This window comes from Bos javanicus, chromosome 8 (assembly GCF_032452875.1).
Source record: "Bos javanicus breed banteng chromosome 8, ARS-OSU_banteng_1.0, whole genome shotgun sequence".
Taxonomy (NCBI): domain Eukaryota; kingdom Metazoa; phylum Chordata; class Mammalia; order Artiodactyla; family Bovidae; genus Bos; species Bos javanicus.
Genome location: NC_083875.1, coordinates 36,978,457 through 36,998,815, shown reverse-complemented (window position 1 = coordinate 36,998,815; position 20,359 = coordinate 36,978,457). Strand labels below are relative to the sequence as shown.

Genomic DNA, 20,359 nt, shown 5'->3' with positions numbered 1-20,359 from the left:
CTGGAATCAATTCTTTTCTCCTCTCTCATTTTTCCTGTAGAATATTTAACAGAAACCTCCCTTCTAATTTCTGAACCTCCAATGAGTGCAAGTGGCACAGCCTGGCACACAGCTTTTTGTCATATCTGATGACGCCACATGACCCACCTAGGAGACTGGGTGGGTAGCTTTATGAAACATATTTCTCCTTTAGGAAACATAATGAATAGGAATTATCTGGAGTTTTTTGCTAACATATTTGCTCTCCATTTCCTATGGTTCTTACACCTTTCCCCAGTTTTGTCTTTTGCTCTTGTTTTTTCCCCAGTGTTTAGAATATATTTATGGCAATTTCTAGAGCATATTTTTTTTCCATAATGGTCTGCTTTCTTTTTCTGGTCTGTAATAGTCTCTCGTCTTTGTTATCAAACATTTTAATCCCTTTTCCTGACTCCCATTTCAAATGTTACAAAGAGTAAGTACATAAATAAAACAAAAAGAAAAATTGAACTATCTAAAGAAAAATACTAAGAGAGAAACTCAATTTTGTAGTATAAATTTACTCATAAATTGGAAAATGAAAGAGAAATCTGCTACCATGGACTAAAATGTCATTCCAGTGATGTCTAAGACATTCTACTAAGCTAATCTGGTAAATAGGCATTGAGATTTTTTTTTACTATATAAAGAAAAATTTGCCATTTAATAGTTAAGACCATAGATTATATGATACTGTTTTTACCTTTCATCTACTCTTTCCCTGACTAGACAGTACATATTTTTAATAGATTGAACTCATAGCCCATTGTTTATAGTTCTTTACTGTTTGCAACTATTTTACCTTCTCTAAATCTTTCTCATTGTTCAAGACTCATTAGATATCAGCTGCTTCTGGATCTCTCTCTTGACATCCAAGTTGGGTTAGAATTCTGTATTTATGTTCCCACAGTGCCTGGCAGTAGTTGCTCTACTATATTCTAATCATATATTCCCTGTATCTGTTCTCCCACTGTGAGGTAGGGTTTTATCTCAATCATCTTCCTACTCTCAGACCTAGTGCTGGCAATGCAGTATGTCTAGAACATATGTTTGTTGGATGTCAGCTGAAAAGTCTCAGTGGATGGGTAAGATGTGGCTAAGTAACAGGTGCTAGTCTTCCTGTTGTTTGTGAAATATTACATGTGCTGTCCTTTTCTTGAAACAGTGTCTTCCCCCCTCTAAACCCCCAGACCAGCTGCTTGTCATTTTTTTAAACCTCAGCTTAGACGTTGCTTTCTTTGGGACTTCTTCCCTGAACTACTAAACTGGGTTTGGGAGCTCCTCCAGTGGCCTCCCTTATCTATCTGATTTTTGGTATCATAGGGCAGGAGGAGAAGGGGACGACAGAGGATGAGATGGCTGGATGGCATCACTGACTCGATGGACATGAGTCTCAGTGAACTCCGGGAGTCTGTGATGGACAGGGAGGCCTGGCGTGCTGCGATTCATGGGGTCACAAAGAGTCGGACATGACTGAGCGACTGAACTGAACTGAGGACTCCACTCCACTTGACTCTCTACTTGTCCAAATTCCCCAATTATGAGAAAGTCTGCATCATCTCCACTGAATCCATGAAACATGGTCTGGCACTAGGGTGAGAGACCAAGTAATATTCACAGGCTATTTAAACAAATAAATAATCTCATTTTCATATTAAATTTTGCTGGAAGAAAAATCACAGTAATAGTCCATTCTTGTTTCTATTTTTATGAATGACAGAAAAAGAATAATGGACAAAATGGAGACTAATAAAAATGGAGGCTGATTTCACTTTTACCTCATGTAAAATGTACACAGACTTAAACTCATTAATTTTCTCCTGATCTCTCATCCTTCAGGATGAATGGCAGCACCATTTATTTCATTATCCAAGCTCAAACCTCAGAGCCATCTATGACATTTTCCTCTCCCTTGCTTGCTCCATGAAGGCCGTTGCCATTTCCCACTTCTCTGTCTGCCTCTATGTCCCATTTCTAGCATCCCCATCTCATTTCAGAATCTTATTTGTCTAGAATTAACTAACTGCACGACAGAGGGGGCGACACATGATGAGATGGTTAGATGGCATCACTGACTCAATGGACCTGAGTCTGAGCAAGCTCTGAGAGATGGTTAAGGACAGGGAAGCCTGGTGCGCTGCAGTCCACAGAATCACAACAAGTCGGACATGACTCAGCGACTGAACAGCAACAACAGCAGCAGCAGCAACTAACTGCACAGTGACTGCCCCAAACTTTTCTCTGTGGTGCTCCAATCCTCTGACATGCCTTCAGGAGCCGTCTTCCCTAAGAACTGTCCTAAATTATGTCACCGGATTGCATCAAAATGTAAAGGCTCCAGCCATCCATAAACTATGTATAAATGCCTCTGCTTGACCTTCAAACCTTTCACAGCAAGTTCCTTCCAAACTTGATCATGTGGAATAGAAGGAATGACAAAGGGTTTAGTCTTATCCCAAGCTGGGAGCATAGTTTCTAACATGCAGCAGACACACAATAAATATTTCCTAAAATGGTAATAAAGGAAACTTGGGTTTTATTATACACAGACGATCTCATGTCACTCTGCTGTATAAAATCCTTTAATGGATTTTCACTGTCTACAGCAGCAGTCTCTAACCTTCTTGGCACCAGAGAATGGTTTTATGGAAGACACTTTTTCCACGAACCAGGGGTTGGGGGATACTTTCAGGATGATTCAGGCACGTTACACGTATCATGCACTTTATTTCTATTATTATTACATCAGCTCCATCTCAAATCATCAAGCATTAGATTCCGGAGGTTGGGGACCTCTGGTCTACAGGATACCGTCTCCACTTCTGAGCACGACTTGGTTCTTGCACACCTACCTCTCACCACTCTTGCCTGGCTCTCTCAGCTCCTGCTTACAGAATCGCTTGCTTCCTGTACTCATGAGCCTTTGTGTACAATTTCTTCCATCTGACTTTTTGTATACCTCTTCTTTGTCCATCAAGATTAAATTCAGAAACTTTCTTAACCCAGACTCTATCACTAGCATGTATTACATCTTTCTGTTTCTCTGTACCCCTCACCCTATGGTAAACTAAAGACAGGGACAATAGCCTCTTCCCCCCGCCCAGGGTGTACCACAATACTCATACTTAATACACTTTGGTGAAAACACTTATTTTCTTCTACTGGCTACCATCAACTAGCTATATAAAACCAACAAACTACTTAATTGACTGGATTTAATTTCCACTTCATAAAACACTCTCATTAATGCAACATTAATGAGAATCTGTGTCAAAATGAACTCTAGAAAATGCAACAGAACATGAATAATAAAACTGTGAGCCTATGCAAAAGCCTCTTGCACTCTATATACAGCAATATATTCTATGCATTTTTTTATAACCACGTAACACCAAGATGTAACCTCTTTTTCTTGTTTACATGCATTTCTGTGGTCCAGCCTTAACCTTCAGTCAACTTACTTTATGTTCTCATTTGCAGGTACTTCGGGCAGTTGCACGGTAATCATGCCATCCAAGTTCGTCTTCCCGATGAAGGCAGGCTTGGTGCGCAGAACGTCGGGCGCGGTCTTCGCAGTCACCCTGTGCTGCAGCCCCCCGGCGCTGTTGCCGCGATTCGTCAGCACAAAGGAATAGGACTTCTCAGGCTTCAGGTTGACAATCAGCTTCTGGGTAGCGCGGCCATCCACTTCTTCTACCATTTTCCCATCATCATAAAGAATCTGGAGACAGACAACCAATCAAAAAGATTTGGTTATCGGTTAGGCAGGGAATATTTTCTAAACTAATGTGCACCTGCTTACGGAAAATACATATGGGTCATTTCTAATTTGGGGCAATTTGTAAGCCTATAAGTGCTCCCCAAATTCTAGAGATGGCATCAATTTTCCTTTTTTTTTCTTATTAATATAAGGTTTATAAGTCTATCAAAAAACACAAATGTGCAATAACCTATCAATATGTGGCCTGTCAGTTGTCTGTGATCTTCAGGGAAAATATGCAGCAATGCTCTAAGTTTTCAATGCATCTTACACACCACTTTTTTCCAAACACCTCCATTCTTGTTCCCAAATACTTTTTTTTTACTTTTATAGATGCTTCTCTATTCTTTATTTCACAGACTTGTATGTTTTGCTAACACTTTTCAGTATCTCTCTATGGCAAACTGAAGTTTAAAATATGCAAAGAATTCAGGCCAATAAACAAATTACTTAAACCCCAGGATGCTGCATTATAAATAGATAGAAACCATGCAAATTTCATTTTCTGATGAAAAATCAAAAGCACCAGTACAGATGTAAAAAGTTCAACTTGGAAGTGCTAGGTTACCCACAAGGAATGCAGGCCCTAGGTCTGAGCTGCTGCTTCCTCCTGAGAGGGGAAAGGTCACACTGGCCAAGAACCAGACTTCGTCTGTGATGTGAAAGCCACAAATGAGAACAGGACGTACGTGTGGCTGAATCAAAGCAGTCTGTGTGGTTTTTAAGTGATTTCCCCGGCTGACCTGCCCCCTCCACTCCACGTTTAACCATGATACCTTACACATTAGGAAACAACTTACTTTGAAAGGCATGGCAGAATTATAATTCTCTGGAATCTCCCAAGACAGCAGCACCGAAGTCTTCATTACTGCTTTGACATGAAAATTTTTTGCAAACACTGCTGGAAAAGGAAAAACAGTGTATTTAAACTACTCCTAAAAACGTTCAACCAGTCCTCTTCCATGGACAAGAAGGCTTAAGCTAGATACCATCTACTTTGATCAGAGAGAGAAGTGTGATTTGCCTACCTGTTAAAAGCATTCATTTTACTACCTCATTCTCACCAAGATCTCTCCTTTCTCTCCAATTGAGTCAACTCTACTGTGTTTTCCTTACCTGGGAACATTGGGGTGCTGTCAGCCAGACTTGCTTGGCATTCTCTAACTGAAATCTAAGTCATCCAGAACATGTTAAGCTTTACATACCTTACCTTTTTGCTTTTGCTGAACCTATGAATATGAATGAGCCGATCAGTTATCTACAGCTTCAAAATACTGATTTCCAAAGACCGACATTCCTTTAAAGGAGAAAGGCCGTAAGCAGACAAATCCTACCTTGATTCACAGGCAGTGTCCTGAACTGGACACTGGGACTATATGGCCCGGGCCCTTTGCTCGTGTGAGCACGTACTTTTACATCATATGTGGTATCTGGTTTTAAGCCACTGAGTGTCAGAGTGGTGTCAGCTGGAACAATAAGCTGCTCCACTGGAAGAAGAGGGATGTTGATATCCCTATACAGAAGGGTGTACTTGGTGATAATGCCATTTCTCTCAGCCAGGACAGGTGGCTGCCAAGATAACTGGGTGGAGGTTGATGTGGTGCCTTCCGACTGGAGGTTTTGAGGGAATCCAGTTGGAACTTCTTCTGGAACAGAAATCTCCTTCACCATCTCCTCCCCAAAGCCCACTTTGTTTCTGGCCGAGAGCCTGAAGATATACGACGCTCCTTTGTGGATGTCTGTCGCCGTGAAGTGATCTTCCTTTTCGGAGAACTCAAGAGTAGTAAGCGGTTCCACATCCTTTCGGCCAAATTTTAGACGGTAGCCCTGGAGGGGTCCAAATGTGTCCACAGGAGGGTGCCACTGAATGAGGGCTGTATTCATCTGAGTGTGGTTAATCACAAGCCGGGGTCTCCCTGGAACTGGAGAAACAGGATGGAGGGGTAAGACCAACCTACACAGATGTTCATATTTCAATCACTGTTGAATGGGAATCCCCTTGGAGTGGCATTCCTGTTCTTACTAATAAAAATTACTTATTTCAAGTAATTCCACAGGCATTCCCATTTCTTGACTTATAAAAAGTCCAAGGCTTGGTCTATATGCCTTTGTGGAAACATGGTCCTTCTCATACTCTTGAAGGTAGGATGAATATTAGAATGTGATGATGGAGAGAAAATAGGAATTATTACTGAAATGAAAATTTAAGGAGATTTTTAAAGGCATATTGTCACATTTCAACTCTTTATACATAGAGGTTCATGCCACACAGAAATGAAGCTAAGTAAGGATTAGCCAGTAACATACAGATAATAATAATCAAAATATATTTAATCATTGAGTGTATGCAGTGTATCAGGTACTGTACTAAGAGCACTACCTGTAGTATCTCACTTGAGTACACTCTTCACTCCTGACTATGTGATTAGTTGTTATCTTCACTTTGCATCATAAGAAAATAAAACAGAAAACTGTGCATAGTCAGATATGTAATAAGTGAGAAATTTATGAGACAAACACAGGTGTATCTGAATCCACAGCCGAACAGTTAACTATTATACTGATTATAAGTTAGGAAGAAAAAAGGTAATACAAAATGTTGCTTAGATTTTCTGTGGATCTAATTTGTAATTTTTATATATACTATCCATGCCAGTCATCCTCACCAAGTTTTGCATGTACTAGAATGGGAATTATATTAAGACCCACCCTATTTTGCTGTGAATATTAAATGAGAAAATGCATGTAAAAGCCTTAGAATAGTATTTTGTATTTCATTAATAATAATCATAATTATTAATAATAAGAATATTAACTTTTTGTGGCAAGGGGCTCATTTCTCCTAAGTACATAATTTCCTTTCATGTTAAGTAGGTTAGATATTGCTTATCTAACTTGTTACTTTAACTAAGTTAAATAAGTTAGTTAAGTTAACTAAGTTAAGTAGGTAACTTAAAAAGTAAGTTAGATATTGTTCCTTGGAAGAAAGGCTATGACCAACCTAGACAGCATATTAAAAACCAGAGACATTACTTTGCCAACAAAGGTCCATCTAGCCAAAGCTATGCTTTTTCCAGTAGTCATGTATGGATGTGAGAGTTGGACTGTGAAGAAAGCTGAGCGCCAAACAATTGATGCTTTTGAACTGTGGTGTTGGAGAAGACTCTTGAGAGTCCCTTGGACTGAAGGGAGATCCAACCAGTCCATCCTATAGGAAATGAGTCCTGAATATTCATTGGAAGGACTGATGCTGAAGCTGAAACTCTAGTACTTTGGCCACCTGATGTGAAGAACTGACTCATTGGAAAAGACCTTGATGCTGGGAAAGACTGAAGGCAGGAGGAGAAGGGGATGAAGAGGATGAGATGGTTGGATGGCATCACTGACTCAATGGACATGAGTCTGAGTAAGCTCTGGGAGCTGGTGATGGACAGCTCCGTAGAGGCTAGACACAAGAAGAGAATACCTGAAATCTCCCCAAATGTGTAAACAGTAAACACAGCATAAATCAGCTAGCGTAATGATTGTGGGAAGTTATGGTATTTCATCCAGGGAGTAACGGGCCAAAAAAAGAAAAAGGAATGAGGAGAATTCTACAACATTGCATGTGTGATTAAAAAGAATTCTCCAAAACTGTACATATTGGCAACGGAACCCACTCCATTTCTTGCTTTCAGAAGTTCTATGTAGAAAATATTTACAAACTACTCACTTTGTGGAAAGACTTATATACTGGCACACAGGCCTATGGGTGGGAAAATGAAAGATGGGTAACGCAGGGACCTTGTCCTCTGAGCAGTGCATACTCAAAGTAGAGAAATGAAGACAACCAGTAGATGGTGCCACGTGTGTGGAGTTTGGGTTCAAGGTTTCTGATGCCTTAGGGTTACTGTCTGGACCACTTTTAAAGGCCATCCAGTGGCAGTCAGTAGCAGTAGCAGTAGTGGTAAAGAATCTGCCTACAGATGCTGGGAGATGCAAGAGACACAGGTTTGATTCCTGGGTTTGGAAAATCCCCTGGAAGAGGAAAATGACAACTTGCTTCAGTATTCTGGTCTGAAAAATTCCATGGACAAGAGAGGCATGGCGGGTTATAGTCCATGGGGTCACAAAAAGTCGTACACGACTGAGCACCCAGTGGCAGGCTCAATGGATCTGCTTGCTCCAACTTAGGAGCTGGAGGGCTGGAAAAATGAAGGAGTCTTAAATACTTACTCTGGGCAGATTGGAGGGCATTTTTAGCAGTGAGCATATTAGAATAAGCGGAGAGGGTCCTTCTGTAGAGTAAATAAGCTAATTTTTAAGTCACGATGTATAATCCATTCTCCCTTTTGACTTTTGAGTTATTTGCTTACTATATTCTTCCCTCTTAAAAATCTGTCAGGACTTCAGAAATGGTACACATGTGCTGCTGCCCTCCACTACTTAGAAACAGCAATCACTGGAGATCCACCAAGGCACTCAGTCCCAAAGGCTCTAGACTAAGCTTCAGTTTAACTTAGCGCCTAAGTAGTAACAATCATAATTGACTGACCTAAGCCTAGAATTATTTTCAAATTCTCCATATCATAGTCACTTTTCTCTCATCCTTAAACACAGCTGGCAGTACAGTAGTGAAATCCATTTAAAAATAAAGAAAAAAATTCAAACAAAAGAATTTGCCTAAAACTGCAAGATTTCAGGCAGTAGACTCATTATTATGATACAGAGCATGGGAGTATTAACAAAGAAACTACAAAAATGTCATAATCACTGAAACATAAAATCCAACATTTTATTAAAAAGCAGCCCTCAGGTTACATGAATCCTATGTGGATTGCTTAAGTTATGGCCTGTACTCTTTATTTCAAAGATATGATTGTTCGCAGATTCTAGGAACAATGTATTATACATAAACCTATCCTAAAACCAGGAATTTTATGATTAAAGTAAAATTTAATGGGAATTTGTGAATTTTCAGTGGAAGCTATAATGAAATACCTTTATAACTATGGTTATTAGGAGTTCACATCTGTGAGATAAACTCAGTAATTCTTCATAGTCATATAAATACAAGGTTTTTTTTTAAATAGTATACAAAACAAAGCAAATTCATCGTTCACTAATGACTAGGGAATGCTTTCTTACTACAGGTTGGCAGCAAAAAGAAAAACAAAACAAAACAAAACATTGGAGCTTTTCTGTTTGAAGGATTATCAATCTCCTTCTGGATTTAAAATCCAGAAGACTATAAATGGATTCTTCAGATGAATTCTCCCATTTCCAATTCAAGAACAGTGAGGAGATCCCAAGAAAATAAACATGCAGACATCTAAATTATAAGCATTTCCTCATTAATGAAGTTTCCATTGATTAAGAAAGATCTGAAATCACGAATGTAAACTGCGAAATAATTCTGTGTGTAAGATCCACAATGCTAAATAATGTTCTGTACTAAAAAGTGACGTGCTAATCTCAGTGACATTAAAGTAGGCAGTAGCATTCTTGTTCTAGGATTCACATCCCTTGGAGACAAATCCTCTACTTTTTCATCCTCATTATAAGACATCCCTCCCCATATTATGGGCAATAGGAGGTTGATGCTTCATGTAAGATGCTTCAGTTTTCTTAAGACACAATTATAAATATGGGCAAAGGAAGTGTATTTTTTCATTTTGGGGTTCAGTTTTAGGGGTTCACTCTTAGTTGGCTACATTCCAGGAGAAGCTGGTTCCGTAGCTAGACAGTCAGCATGTCCCACTTAACATGTACTGTATCTCCTATGCAGGGTGCTGAATTAACCTGATACAGTGGTATTAAAAAAAATAAGGCCCAGAAGATTTTGCCTTGAAGGAGCTTTGCCATCTGTAATCCTGCTGCTCGAGGCAGTTCCAGGTGGCGGGATATGAGTGAGGCAAATCTTATGACATTTAGACAAATTTGGAAGTGAGCACAGCACCCAGGAGGGCACTCAACATCACAGCTGTTCTTTGCTTTATGCCTTTACATAGAGGTGTGTTCCTAAAAAGTTGTGCCATAAGTGATTCGGGAGGAGTAAATCAAATCATAGTTTAAATGTTCCATGGGAGATTTCTATATAAAGGGATTGAAGGAGAATCCTTCTGTAATTATCTCTTAATTTATTGGTTTTACAACATCAGGTCTTCCTTCATGCTGACTTTTCCTAACATGGCAGACCAATGTATAAGTCTCAATAGCGCTAAGAAGCTCTATTCTTCAGAAAGGAGCAATCTCTATTAGACTTTCTGCTTTCTTCGTTCTCTTTTTTTGTTTCCCATCTTTTGTGCAATTTGTTGTCTTTTGATACCCCAGAACAAGGGGTCAGGAGGAGAAAATGACAAAAAATAAAATATTAAGTCATCAACCCAGCTCAAGGTGGCAGCTCTTCTAACAAGGTTTGTTTTTCTTTTTTTTTTTTGCGGGGGAGGGGTTGGCGTGCTGAGGCTATCACACGATTTTCCTCCCTAGATGATCTGCATTCCAGACCCTCATGGGATCTGCTCCCTCACACCATTCAAGTCTCAGCTCAAATATCCTGCTTCTAAAAGACATCACTGTTTCTAAAACTGCCTCTAGGAACTGCCTAAAGTATGCAGGCATATCTTTCTTTGCATAATTTATCACTTCCCGGCATTTTATTATTATAAAACTCATTTGTTCACTTGTTAATTATCCAATCTCAGTCAGAAAATAAATTTCAGGAGGCCAGATTCTTTCTGTTTTGTTCATTGTTCTTCAGAGTACCGGAAATAGTTCTTGATGCACAGTAGGTACTCAAATAATATTTGGTGAATGAGTGATTAAATAATTTGGGCAAAGCAGGTTCTTCCATTATTTTACCTTACTTAAGATATATCAAAAACCACAAAAGTTGACTACAGTCCATCCTCCCCTCTGATAGAAGTCACCCATACCATTTGGAAACTTATTGTTGTTGCCTGAAACATACTGAAGACACATATATGCGTAGACATGGTTACCTGCCCCTGTGGTGGACACCAGCTTGGGTTTGCTGCGAGCTCCGTCTCCTTTAGTGGTGTAAGCTGTGACAGTGAGGGAGTAGGAAGTTTCAGGCTGTAGCCCAGAGATAATCATGTCCTGAAATGATACAACCGAATAACAATGATTCAAAACTATGCTACAGTTGCCCTGGGGGGAAACCAAGGCATCCGCCTTCATGCTGTGCATGCATGAACATTCCCCGCAGCCATGCCAAGCACTGGACGCATCATGCCTGGAGCTCATGCTGTGCAAGATCTGTCTTCATGCTGACACTGAAATGGGGTCTTCAGCCATCCGCAGAGGCAGCTCTAAGGGGTAATAATCGAAACCACAAAAACTGGAGTCAGACCGGCTGAATGCTTGGATTTAAACTTGCCTTTCCTTATTTACCAGTTTGGTGACCCAGGGCAAGTGAGTTTACGCCACCTGTGCCTCAGTTCTCCATGTGAAGGTTGGGATGCTAGGACCCTCTAGGCTACTAAAGGATTAAATGAGTTATACCAGGTAAACACTTAAAACAATGTCTGGCTTGTAGTGAGCAGTTCACACTCTAGCTGTTATGATACTCCAGCCACAATCCTTGTGCTTCCATCGTAGTCTGGTCCTCAGACTGTTAGTGGCGCTGATGCCAAAGAGTATGTTTAATTGCATAAATACTGAAATCTTGCCCAGTGGCTGGTCTGTTGGACCTAGACAGCCACAGAAGTTTCTCAGGACTCAAATAATATATTACTGGTTAGTTGTATAGGTTAAGAACTAAAATTATTATAAACTAAGGAGAACAATCTATAGATTTTGAGGCCTTGTCATAAAACTACATATCAGGATCTTGTTCTATCACATCATGGATATATGCTCAATAAATTCTGAAAATGGTAAATACCACAAACTATTCATCAAAACTATTTGCTTTCTCTTAGTAAGGACCCAAAGCTGTGATGGTTATAAGAGAAGATAGTCTAAGAATTATTCTTCCAAATTGGAAGTTACATGATTCTTTAAATAGAGTGCTGGCTATTAATGTTTTGGTATTTTCTTTGGAGCTACACACACGCACAACAATTTAAAAAGTAACTTTTCAGATTTCTGGCACAGCTATGTTTTCAAATTCAATACGGATAAATTTAAGAAAATATTGACTGTTATATTTTGCATCTAAAGACAATGCATGTGAGAGTTTAGTGAATGGATTTCATTGTGTGAATGGAGAACAGCGGGACTTTTCTGTGCAAGGCTGTAAGGGGCACCATAGAAATCAATGGCTGAATTTGAACCCAGGGATGACAGCTTTTGACAATGTGCTTTTCTAAAAACAGCAGGAATCTCACCAGTGTGGAAATTCAAAAATTTCAGATACCATCCTCAAGAGCCACTGGAAAAATTATTCTATCAGATGACTAGACTAAATTTGAGAGAGAGATTTGTACCCTCAGGAATGGTTTCACCAACATCACAGAGAATATAAAAATTAAGTGAACCACTCCAGAGTGGCACTTAAAATTATGGTAGGCACACTGGCAATTCAAAAATTAGGATGGGTAAATCTCAACATTATTATTTCCAAGGTCTCCCTCGTGTCACAGAACTACTGATGAAAACAGGCTGGGTTGGGAGAAAAAAGAAGCGATTCTATCACTTGAGTCTATCACTAAATTGAGAGGCAAGTAATTTACAAATGCTGAGCCTTCCGTAAGTTTCTCATTCATAAAATTGAAGTTAACCAATCACACACGACCTTCCTTCCACACAGGTTGTGACTGGATAATATAAGTAGTGCCAGTGCAAATGTTCAAACCTTCAGTGGTCTAATCTCTAGCATACCTCTCTTTGCTCGAATCACATTGTCTCTTGAGTTACATTTTCTTTCTTAAAGCTGTGGCTGTACTACCTTGGTGGTCTCCACACCCTCTCTGGCTGACATCATAACCACTATTCCTCTCTCTGTATCCTCCTGTTCCATTCTGCACCCTAATTCTTGCCCCTGCTTGCTAATAGCTGTCATTCCAAATGTCCTGACACAGTCATTTATCTGCTGCCTTTCTGTCTAGTCCTAAAAAAAAAAAACAAAAAAAACCCACAAAAAAAACTAGTTTCATTTCTAAAACTTAGAGAATTTTTTCTGCCTATATCCTACATTCATCTCTAGCCTTGACTTTCCCCAGGGTCCCAGCAGTATATACACTGTGAATATCTGCTGGACAGTTTCCCTAAACTGTCAAGTGGTATCTCAAATTCAATGTAACTAAAGCACACGTTACTCCCAGAAGTGGGGTCCCCTTCTTGCATAAAATATTTCCATATTTTAATGAATGATGGAGCATCTTCAAAACTTATGAACAATCTTTGGTCCAACAGTCTCCTTCAAATTCTTAGCTAGTTAGTATGGTTCTGTTCATTCTTCCTTTAAAATATTGATCATAACTTTCCCTTTTTCATTTCTGACTCTCAACTTTAAAAAAAAATCACTTCATGATTTAGGAAAAGAACTGTTAACTTGTTTCCTTATCAACTGTATTAGTTCTCTTCATCTATCCATGAAGTTATTGATTTTTAAGCTGCAGGTAACGACCCATTTAGTAGCTGATGAAATGAATTTAGCCACTTAAGACCAGCGTTTTTTTAAACAAATGGATATACTTGAACATTAAAATGTGAATATATTTAAAAGTAAGGTATTATTTTGTGAAACCTTTATTTTAAACATACACATGCATTGGTCATGGCAAATAATGCGTTTTTTACTATGGGTTATGATCAAAGAAGTGTATAAGACACTGTTACAGTGTCGATTTCATGAGAAGTGATAACTTGATTATCATATTTATTTATTTATTTATTTTTTGATTATCATATTTATCAAGAACCTCTATAAGAGACCTTTGTTTTGGCAAAAAATATTTATTTACTAAATGAAAGAAAACTTATCAGTCTTTATCTTATTGCTCTTTTTTAACATTAAAAAAATCTCTCAAGTACTGAAGAGTTAGAGATTAGGTCTTTAGCTTCAAACTTGAGGTTTTTTCCCCTAGAGAAGGGAAGGGCTAACCACTCCAGTATTCTGGCTTGGAGAATTCCATGGACAGAGGAGCCTAGCAGGCTACAGTCTTTGGGGTCACAAAGAGTCGGAGCTGACTGAGCGACTTTCACTTTTTCACTTTGTATCTTTCCAACATTATATTAAAATATAATGTATGTAATAACTTGAACTCTTCAGTTCTGTCAAACTGCCAAGCTCATTGTCAGCTGACTTTTGTCACACTCTTATATCTATGTCTACTTCTGCTGAGTTCAGAATGTACTTCAATAAGTACATTCTCACTTCCAACTCCGCAACAGACACAGACATACAGGGATTACCTCTTTAATCCCTACTCATCAGGGATGAGTTCTCCATAAGTTTCAGGATGTCTAACATCCTGGTGCTCTGTCCCTAAACTCATAGCTCTAACTGATATTGTCATTTAAATACTAATTATTCATACATTGCTTGAGGGCATCACAATGGTTGTATTCATGGAACTTTTCTGAAGCTTACATCCTTCCTAGCCACCTAGACTGTAAGCACTTAGTAGGCAGTGTCATCCACAGTACTTTATACATAATGAACTCCCAATATAAAAACTAGCAGACTAACACAGTCCACTCATTGCAGTATTTTTAAAAAAGTCTTCACTCAGTAAGATACCTCCTACTTCTTGGTGTTTCCACTTATGCAATTTCACTCAAATTTGTATGGGTTCAACAGAGAACTGCCATTTCTACAGAGTTAATTGGTGCCAGATTTAGATCATATTATGCCCTGAATATGCAACCCTGGAGCAGGATTTATGAGCAGCCCAGAACAAACCAGACATCTCCAGTCTGTGATATCTCCACTTAAAGCATGCCTCCTCTAACTGTGTCACAAGGCAGAGTTAGTAACAGCCATCGAACAATATCAACTCATGATATTTCTCATGTAATCAATAGCACCACATCAATTTCAGCACATCAATTTCACAAAACAACGAGGGGAAAAAATTTTAAAAAAAAGTATACCATGTAGTGAAAATACTTTAAAAAATAATTTGTTAGTTCATGCATCCAAGCAAACTGTGATGTCACAGTACAAATAAATGAAAGGGGAGTATCAGTAAAAAAACAGCCATTTATAATCTGTTTTGACAGAGCAGCCAAAAATTACTCACATGTTCAGTAGTATCATCAAATTCCCACTGATTGAGATTAAGAAGGTTGGGGAGGAGGGAAACAAAATAAAAAGAAATGAAGAGAAGTTTGTAGCCTGATAAAGGCAATGGTGCCCTCCTTAGACTAAAAAAAAAAAATAGAAAAAATAAGCAACTGAGAGGTATGTACAATAAAATCCCAAACAGTATATGAGTGTTATGCTGCCACCTCCACTCCTAATTGAGAAATTAAAAGTAAATATACTCTATATTGTTATCACTAAAACCAACTAATTTTTTAAAATATCAATAAGGCATACAAAGTGCTATGTACACTACATTGTGACGTTTATTTTAATTTCTATCTAGATTATGCAATTCAAGTTACTATTTAGATTAACATCTTCATTATATTGAAAATGTACATCAATGAAGTCCTATAAGATGTAAAAAGTTCAATGAATTATCAGAACACGATATGAGCAAAAAATAAATCAACCAAAAACCAGAACAACAACACAAGGAAAATCAGCAAAATAAGAAAGAAAAGCCAAAGCAGAAGAGGAGGGAAAAAAAGATTGAGCTGACATTTAAGGCATTTTGTATTATATAATTTCATTGACTACCATATTCCCAATGAAAACAGCAAAAGAACTACTGTTCTGTAATGTAAGCTTATCTAAGAACTGATGAAGAACATCAAAACATGATGGTCGTATCACTTTATTTTTAAAAATTACAGACGCACCAAATAAAACGTAAGCATTTTTTATACTATATTTTATAAGAACTTTCTGTTTTACGGGTAGTACAAAATAAATATTTATTAAAAGCCAAATCTATAGTGCTTTCTCCAGAATATTATGGGACACTATGAATCTCCAACTAAATTTATAGAAATGTCCTTCCAATGAAAACCATACAACTGGATTTTTGAGGTAAATAAGTCACTAAGCTAGACCCCTTTAGTTAGAATGCTTTATAGCTAAAGCAAATAAGCACCTCTGTGAGTTAAGACTTTGGGATAAATACGAAGTAAAGATTCTGGGGTAAAAAGCTGGGATATTTATTGCCCTTTTATTTTCACAGAGAAAGTAAGGCAAAATGTAGCAATTCGGTACAACAGTTTTCCATTTTGTTCATAATCTTCCCTACTTTCATACAAAAGAAGGAATTTTCGAATGAATTGGTTTCAAATTTGCATTAATCCCATCTATTTCCAGGCCCAGCTACCAATTTTGCTGAATAAGCAAAACATTCCATTCTCATACCCCATCTCTACTAGAACAAGGTAAACTACTCCATGGGATATGTATAACCCCCAGCAGGATGCTTATATATTACAATCTTCCTCTCCCTTCCAGAAAAATATGTACAAATAGATTTATTATGATATTGGTTTTTTTTAAATTTTATTTTTAAACTTTACATAATTGTATTAGTTTTGCCAAATATCAAAATGAATCAATCACAGGTATACATGTGTTCCCCATCCTGAACCCTCCTCCCTCCATGATTTAAAAATTGAAAAAATATAAAGTCCTCTTTTAAATAACTTATTACAAAACCAAGTTGTGATTATATGGTTATAAATCACTGCCTTTGGCTTGAAAGAATTTCTCACAAACTCAACTACACTTAATAATTTTAACTGGCTCAACATACAGGATCTCATTAATTCCCTGGGAAATTCTATAATTTTTGTCATTATTACTATCTTCATTTTCTTGGAAATGAAATAATTATTTTAATTAAATATGTAATTTGGTAAATAAATGACAGATAAAAATACTGTCTGGATACATTTCCCCAAATAAAAATGTTTACTCTTCAGTGAAAGAAGGCACTCATTTAGAAATTACAGATTAACTTAGTTTCAAATACTTTTAGCATAGTAGAAAGTAGACGATCAGCAAAATTGCTGTTTAAAATTCTTCCCTTTGATTTAATTAAGTCAATTTTTTTTTTAAAAAGTCAGAAAGGCAAACTGAGAAATAGCTGTAGAGAGCCAAGTATCTGTATTGGAAAAAAAAAAAATGTTCTGTGTTTTGAATCAGATGTGTCATTTCAATTCACTTCCTCACTTGAAGTCAACTCTGACTGAAAAGATAAATATGGATCGTGTGTTTTTAAAGCTAGAATGTTATGAACTTATCTACAAAACAGAAATAGACTCCACATGCATAGAGAACAGACTTCTAGTTGCTAAGTGGGATGCAGGGTCCAGGAAGGACAGAGTGAGAGACTGGGATTAGCAGAGGCAAACCTTTGTATCTTTGTCTATATCTGTATCACTGAACCACTTTGCTGTACAGTAGAAATTAACACAACACTGCAAATCAATTATACTTCAAGTTTCTTAAAAATCTAGAATTTTGTATAGACATTTTAAAATATCAAAGAAAAAATGAAAATGGGGCCCATTTTAAGGTACAGGCTAAAACAGATGTATCCTATAAAAGTATACCTGTATAATTTCTCAGATGCTTACCTGTGCATCAGCCAGCATGACATCCTTCAGCATGGGCTGGCCCCTGGGCTCACCATTTTCCATCCTCACATAATGCACCTGGTATCCTCTTATCTGGCCATGCTGTTTATTGGGCACAGGTGAGCGCCATGAGACTTTAACAGATGTTGAGTTGACAGCCTCTACCTCGACTTTGCGAGGAGGACCACTAGGAACTGGAACAACATCATTGGATAAAAGAAAATTATAGGCACTTGTCCCACCCAGTCAGAGCATTTTCTTTACTTAGGTTTAAAAAAAAAAAAAATGGGTAGACCCCACCATGTTTGTTTGTGGAATACAAACATTTTCAACCAATGAAAATGCTCAACCAATCTGCTCTACCTTTTAAGAAAAGATCAAAAAGCATGACCGATGCCAAAAAAAAGAAAAAAAATGGAAGAAAAAAAGAGTATCAGAGAAATAGAAAAACATGTAAAAAATGTACAAAAGCCAAGGAAGATGCTTTGAGGTTCAAAGCATTAAAGCACAAAGAAGTATAGCATTGAAATAATAACAAAAACTGGTTGTTGATTGCTGTGTGTGTTTTTTAGGTTTCTTTTTTAGCAGAATAAAAAGATTCTTGATTATATGGATTTTCTTCTTTTTTTTTTCTCATATCAAAGGTATTCCATACAACAGATGCCAAAAACTGAATGTCGAGCATCACTGTCTCTGAAATGTTCAAGACAAAAAGGCAACAAGAAGATAAGAAGGTGCTTTTGAAAAGTTAACATCAAAATGTAAAAGAAGCGACTACAAAAAGCCAAGAAAAACGCAGAATACATTAGATGGAGGTACAGAGAAGGGCCTGGATTGCAAGGTCACAGGAGCAAACTGTTCTTTAAAAAGGAAGCAAATGACTATGTTGAGATTAAAAAAAAAAAAAAAAAAATTTCCCAGGCCGTAGCAAAGATAGGTCTTTAGCAAAAATTGCTGAAGTTACAGTGACACTGGATAAAAAAAGATGAGCAGAAAAAAGCACATTACTGTTAGCCTATCAAAAGACAGCAGAGCAAGACCGTGGTAGAAGGGCGCAAACTGATGGAGCAGAGGCAACATACCATCTTCATCGGTTCGAATCAACACGGACAAGCTCTCAGGGCCAGGGCCGACATCGGTGTGGGCTGTCACAGTGATCCGGTATTCAGTCCATTTTTCCAGCTGTTCCAAAAGGTATTTGGTAGTGTCCGAAGGGATTCCCAAAATCTCATGAGGTTTGTCATCTTCTCCATCCACTGCAGTATACTTGATGGAGTATTCAGTAATAATGCCGTTCTGTTTGTCCACTGGTGGAGGTTGCCAACTTACCAAAATACTAGTGGAACTTGGACTGGTGCAACTAATGTCTTGAGGAGGAGCTGACGGCTCTTATTTTGGTAGTGAGTTAAAGGAGGGTTTGAGTGAAAGGACAGGAGTGGTTGGAAAAAAAAAATGATAAAACAAAAGAAAAGGCGAAAATAAATAGACGAACAAGAAGGGCAACAAAATGAAAATAAGACTTTGAAACTTAAAATTTTAAAGATAAATTTATGAACCTTGGCTTAGTAATATGAATAAACCAAAAAATGAATAAATGACCAAAAATAATTGTTAAATAATGGGTGGGGGGAATATGTGAAAATGAAATCTTAAGATAACAGAGCCTCAAATAAAATTACCTACCTGCAATTTAAAATCTTCTTCTAAAACAATCCCTCAGTATTCCCCAGCCCTATTTTACAGACTATCGAACTTCATAAAAAGCTGCAAACAGTACAAGATTTGTTACATGAGAGTCTGATGACGTTTAAGAGACACCATTTCAAGCTTTGGCTACTGAACTGCATTCTGATTCATATACAGTACTCATTTGCAAAAAGGTTCTTCAGTGTGAAAAGTGGCAATAACTGTTAGATGCCCTTCTGCCAATTAAAATTTTAAAAAGAGAAGTAAATAAAAGCCCAACAAACATAAAAGGGTTCCCTCTGACTATCTGAAAATCAGTATTCTGACCAGTTCTAATGAGAAGTGTTAGCCTGATACTGATCATAGCCCATATACAGTGAGCATGCAGATCGATAGAGGATGAAAATGCAGTCCAAGGTTTACCTACCCGAGGGTAAATGTCAGGCTGGTTGATTCTGACTGTAACTTGTACTTACCCTATGTCAGCTTCCAGTTTTTTTAAAAAAATTATAACTCTTCTTGGGACATCATTGCTAGTGAAGAATTAGTTCCCACCAGCAAATTTTGGTAAAATCAATAAAAATCATCTATCCCTTACAAAATGTCAATAACACAGCCATTAAAAAGAACTGTTTAAAAAAATCCTGAGAACCATCTGGGAAAGATATGACTTATCTTCCAATTTGTATGTAGCTCTTTTCATTTTGTACATAATTATTCATATAAAGTAGAATTTACATGAGAGTTAAAAGATAAACTTTCTTAATGCCCATTTTAATATAAACTATTAACCTTCTGAGTAATTATTTTCCATCAAATAAACCAAACATATCATTATTTGAAAAAAAGCAAGAAAGAACAATGTGACTACTATTATAATATTCCTAAAGAAGCACAAAGAATTTAGATAAAATACATGTAAATATGTATGCATATATATATAAGACAATATATATGATTGAAGAGTAAAACATTTCTATTTTTTTTTTGTATTTGAACATGCAGTTTGAGTAGTTCTTTACATTCTGTGAACCTTAATAATATGTAGTGTCAGGTATATCTTATTATATAGACAATTATCAGTCTTTCTTAATTTACATGTCTTGTGTTCTTCATTATAGGCAATCAAAATGAAAAGATCTTTGTACAGACAAAAAGAAAATTATCATTAAACAGCCTTGTAAATCTGGTATAAGATTTGCAAAATCACAAGAACATCATTTTTATTGATTCTGA

General features: G+C 37.4%; 1 protein-coding gene across 13 annotated transcripts in view; it reads right to left on the bottom strand.

Moving 5' to 3' along the window:
• PTPRD (protein tyrosine phosphatase receptor type D) overlaps positions 1 to 20,359 on the bottom strand; it is a 2,538,842-nt gene that overhangs the window by 173,504 nt on the left and 2,344,979 nt on the right. For 5 of the 13 annotated variants that reach the window (XM_061425303.1, XM_061425304.1, XM_061425302.1 and 2 more), the window contains 6 exons: positions 18,520 to 18,825; positions 17,438 to 17,631; positions 10,759 to 10,876; positions 5,113 to 5,700; positions 4,579 to 4,676; positions 3,480 to 3,739 (listed from right to left, as the gene is read on the bottom strand). In XM_061425303.1, the coding sequence (XP_061281287.1) occupies positions 3,480 to 3,739; positions 4,579 to 4,676; positions 5,113 to 5,700; positions 10,759 to 10,876; positions 17,438 to 17,631; positions 18,520 to 18,825 (1,564 nt within the window). Of the gene's footprint in view, positions 1 to 3,479; positions 3,740 to 4,578; positions 4,680 to 5,112; positions 5,701 to 10,758; positions 10,877 to 14,967; positions 14,995 to 17,437; positions 17,632 to 18,519; positions 18,826 to 20,359 lie in introns of all 13 variants that reach the window. The other 8 variants (XM_061425298.1, XM_061425300.1, XM_061425299.1 and 5 more) reach the window with 4 other exon arrangements.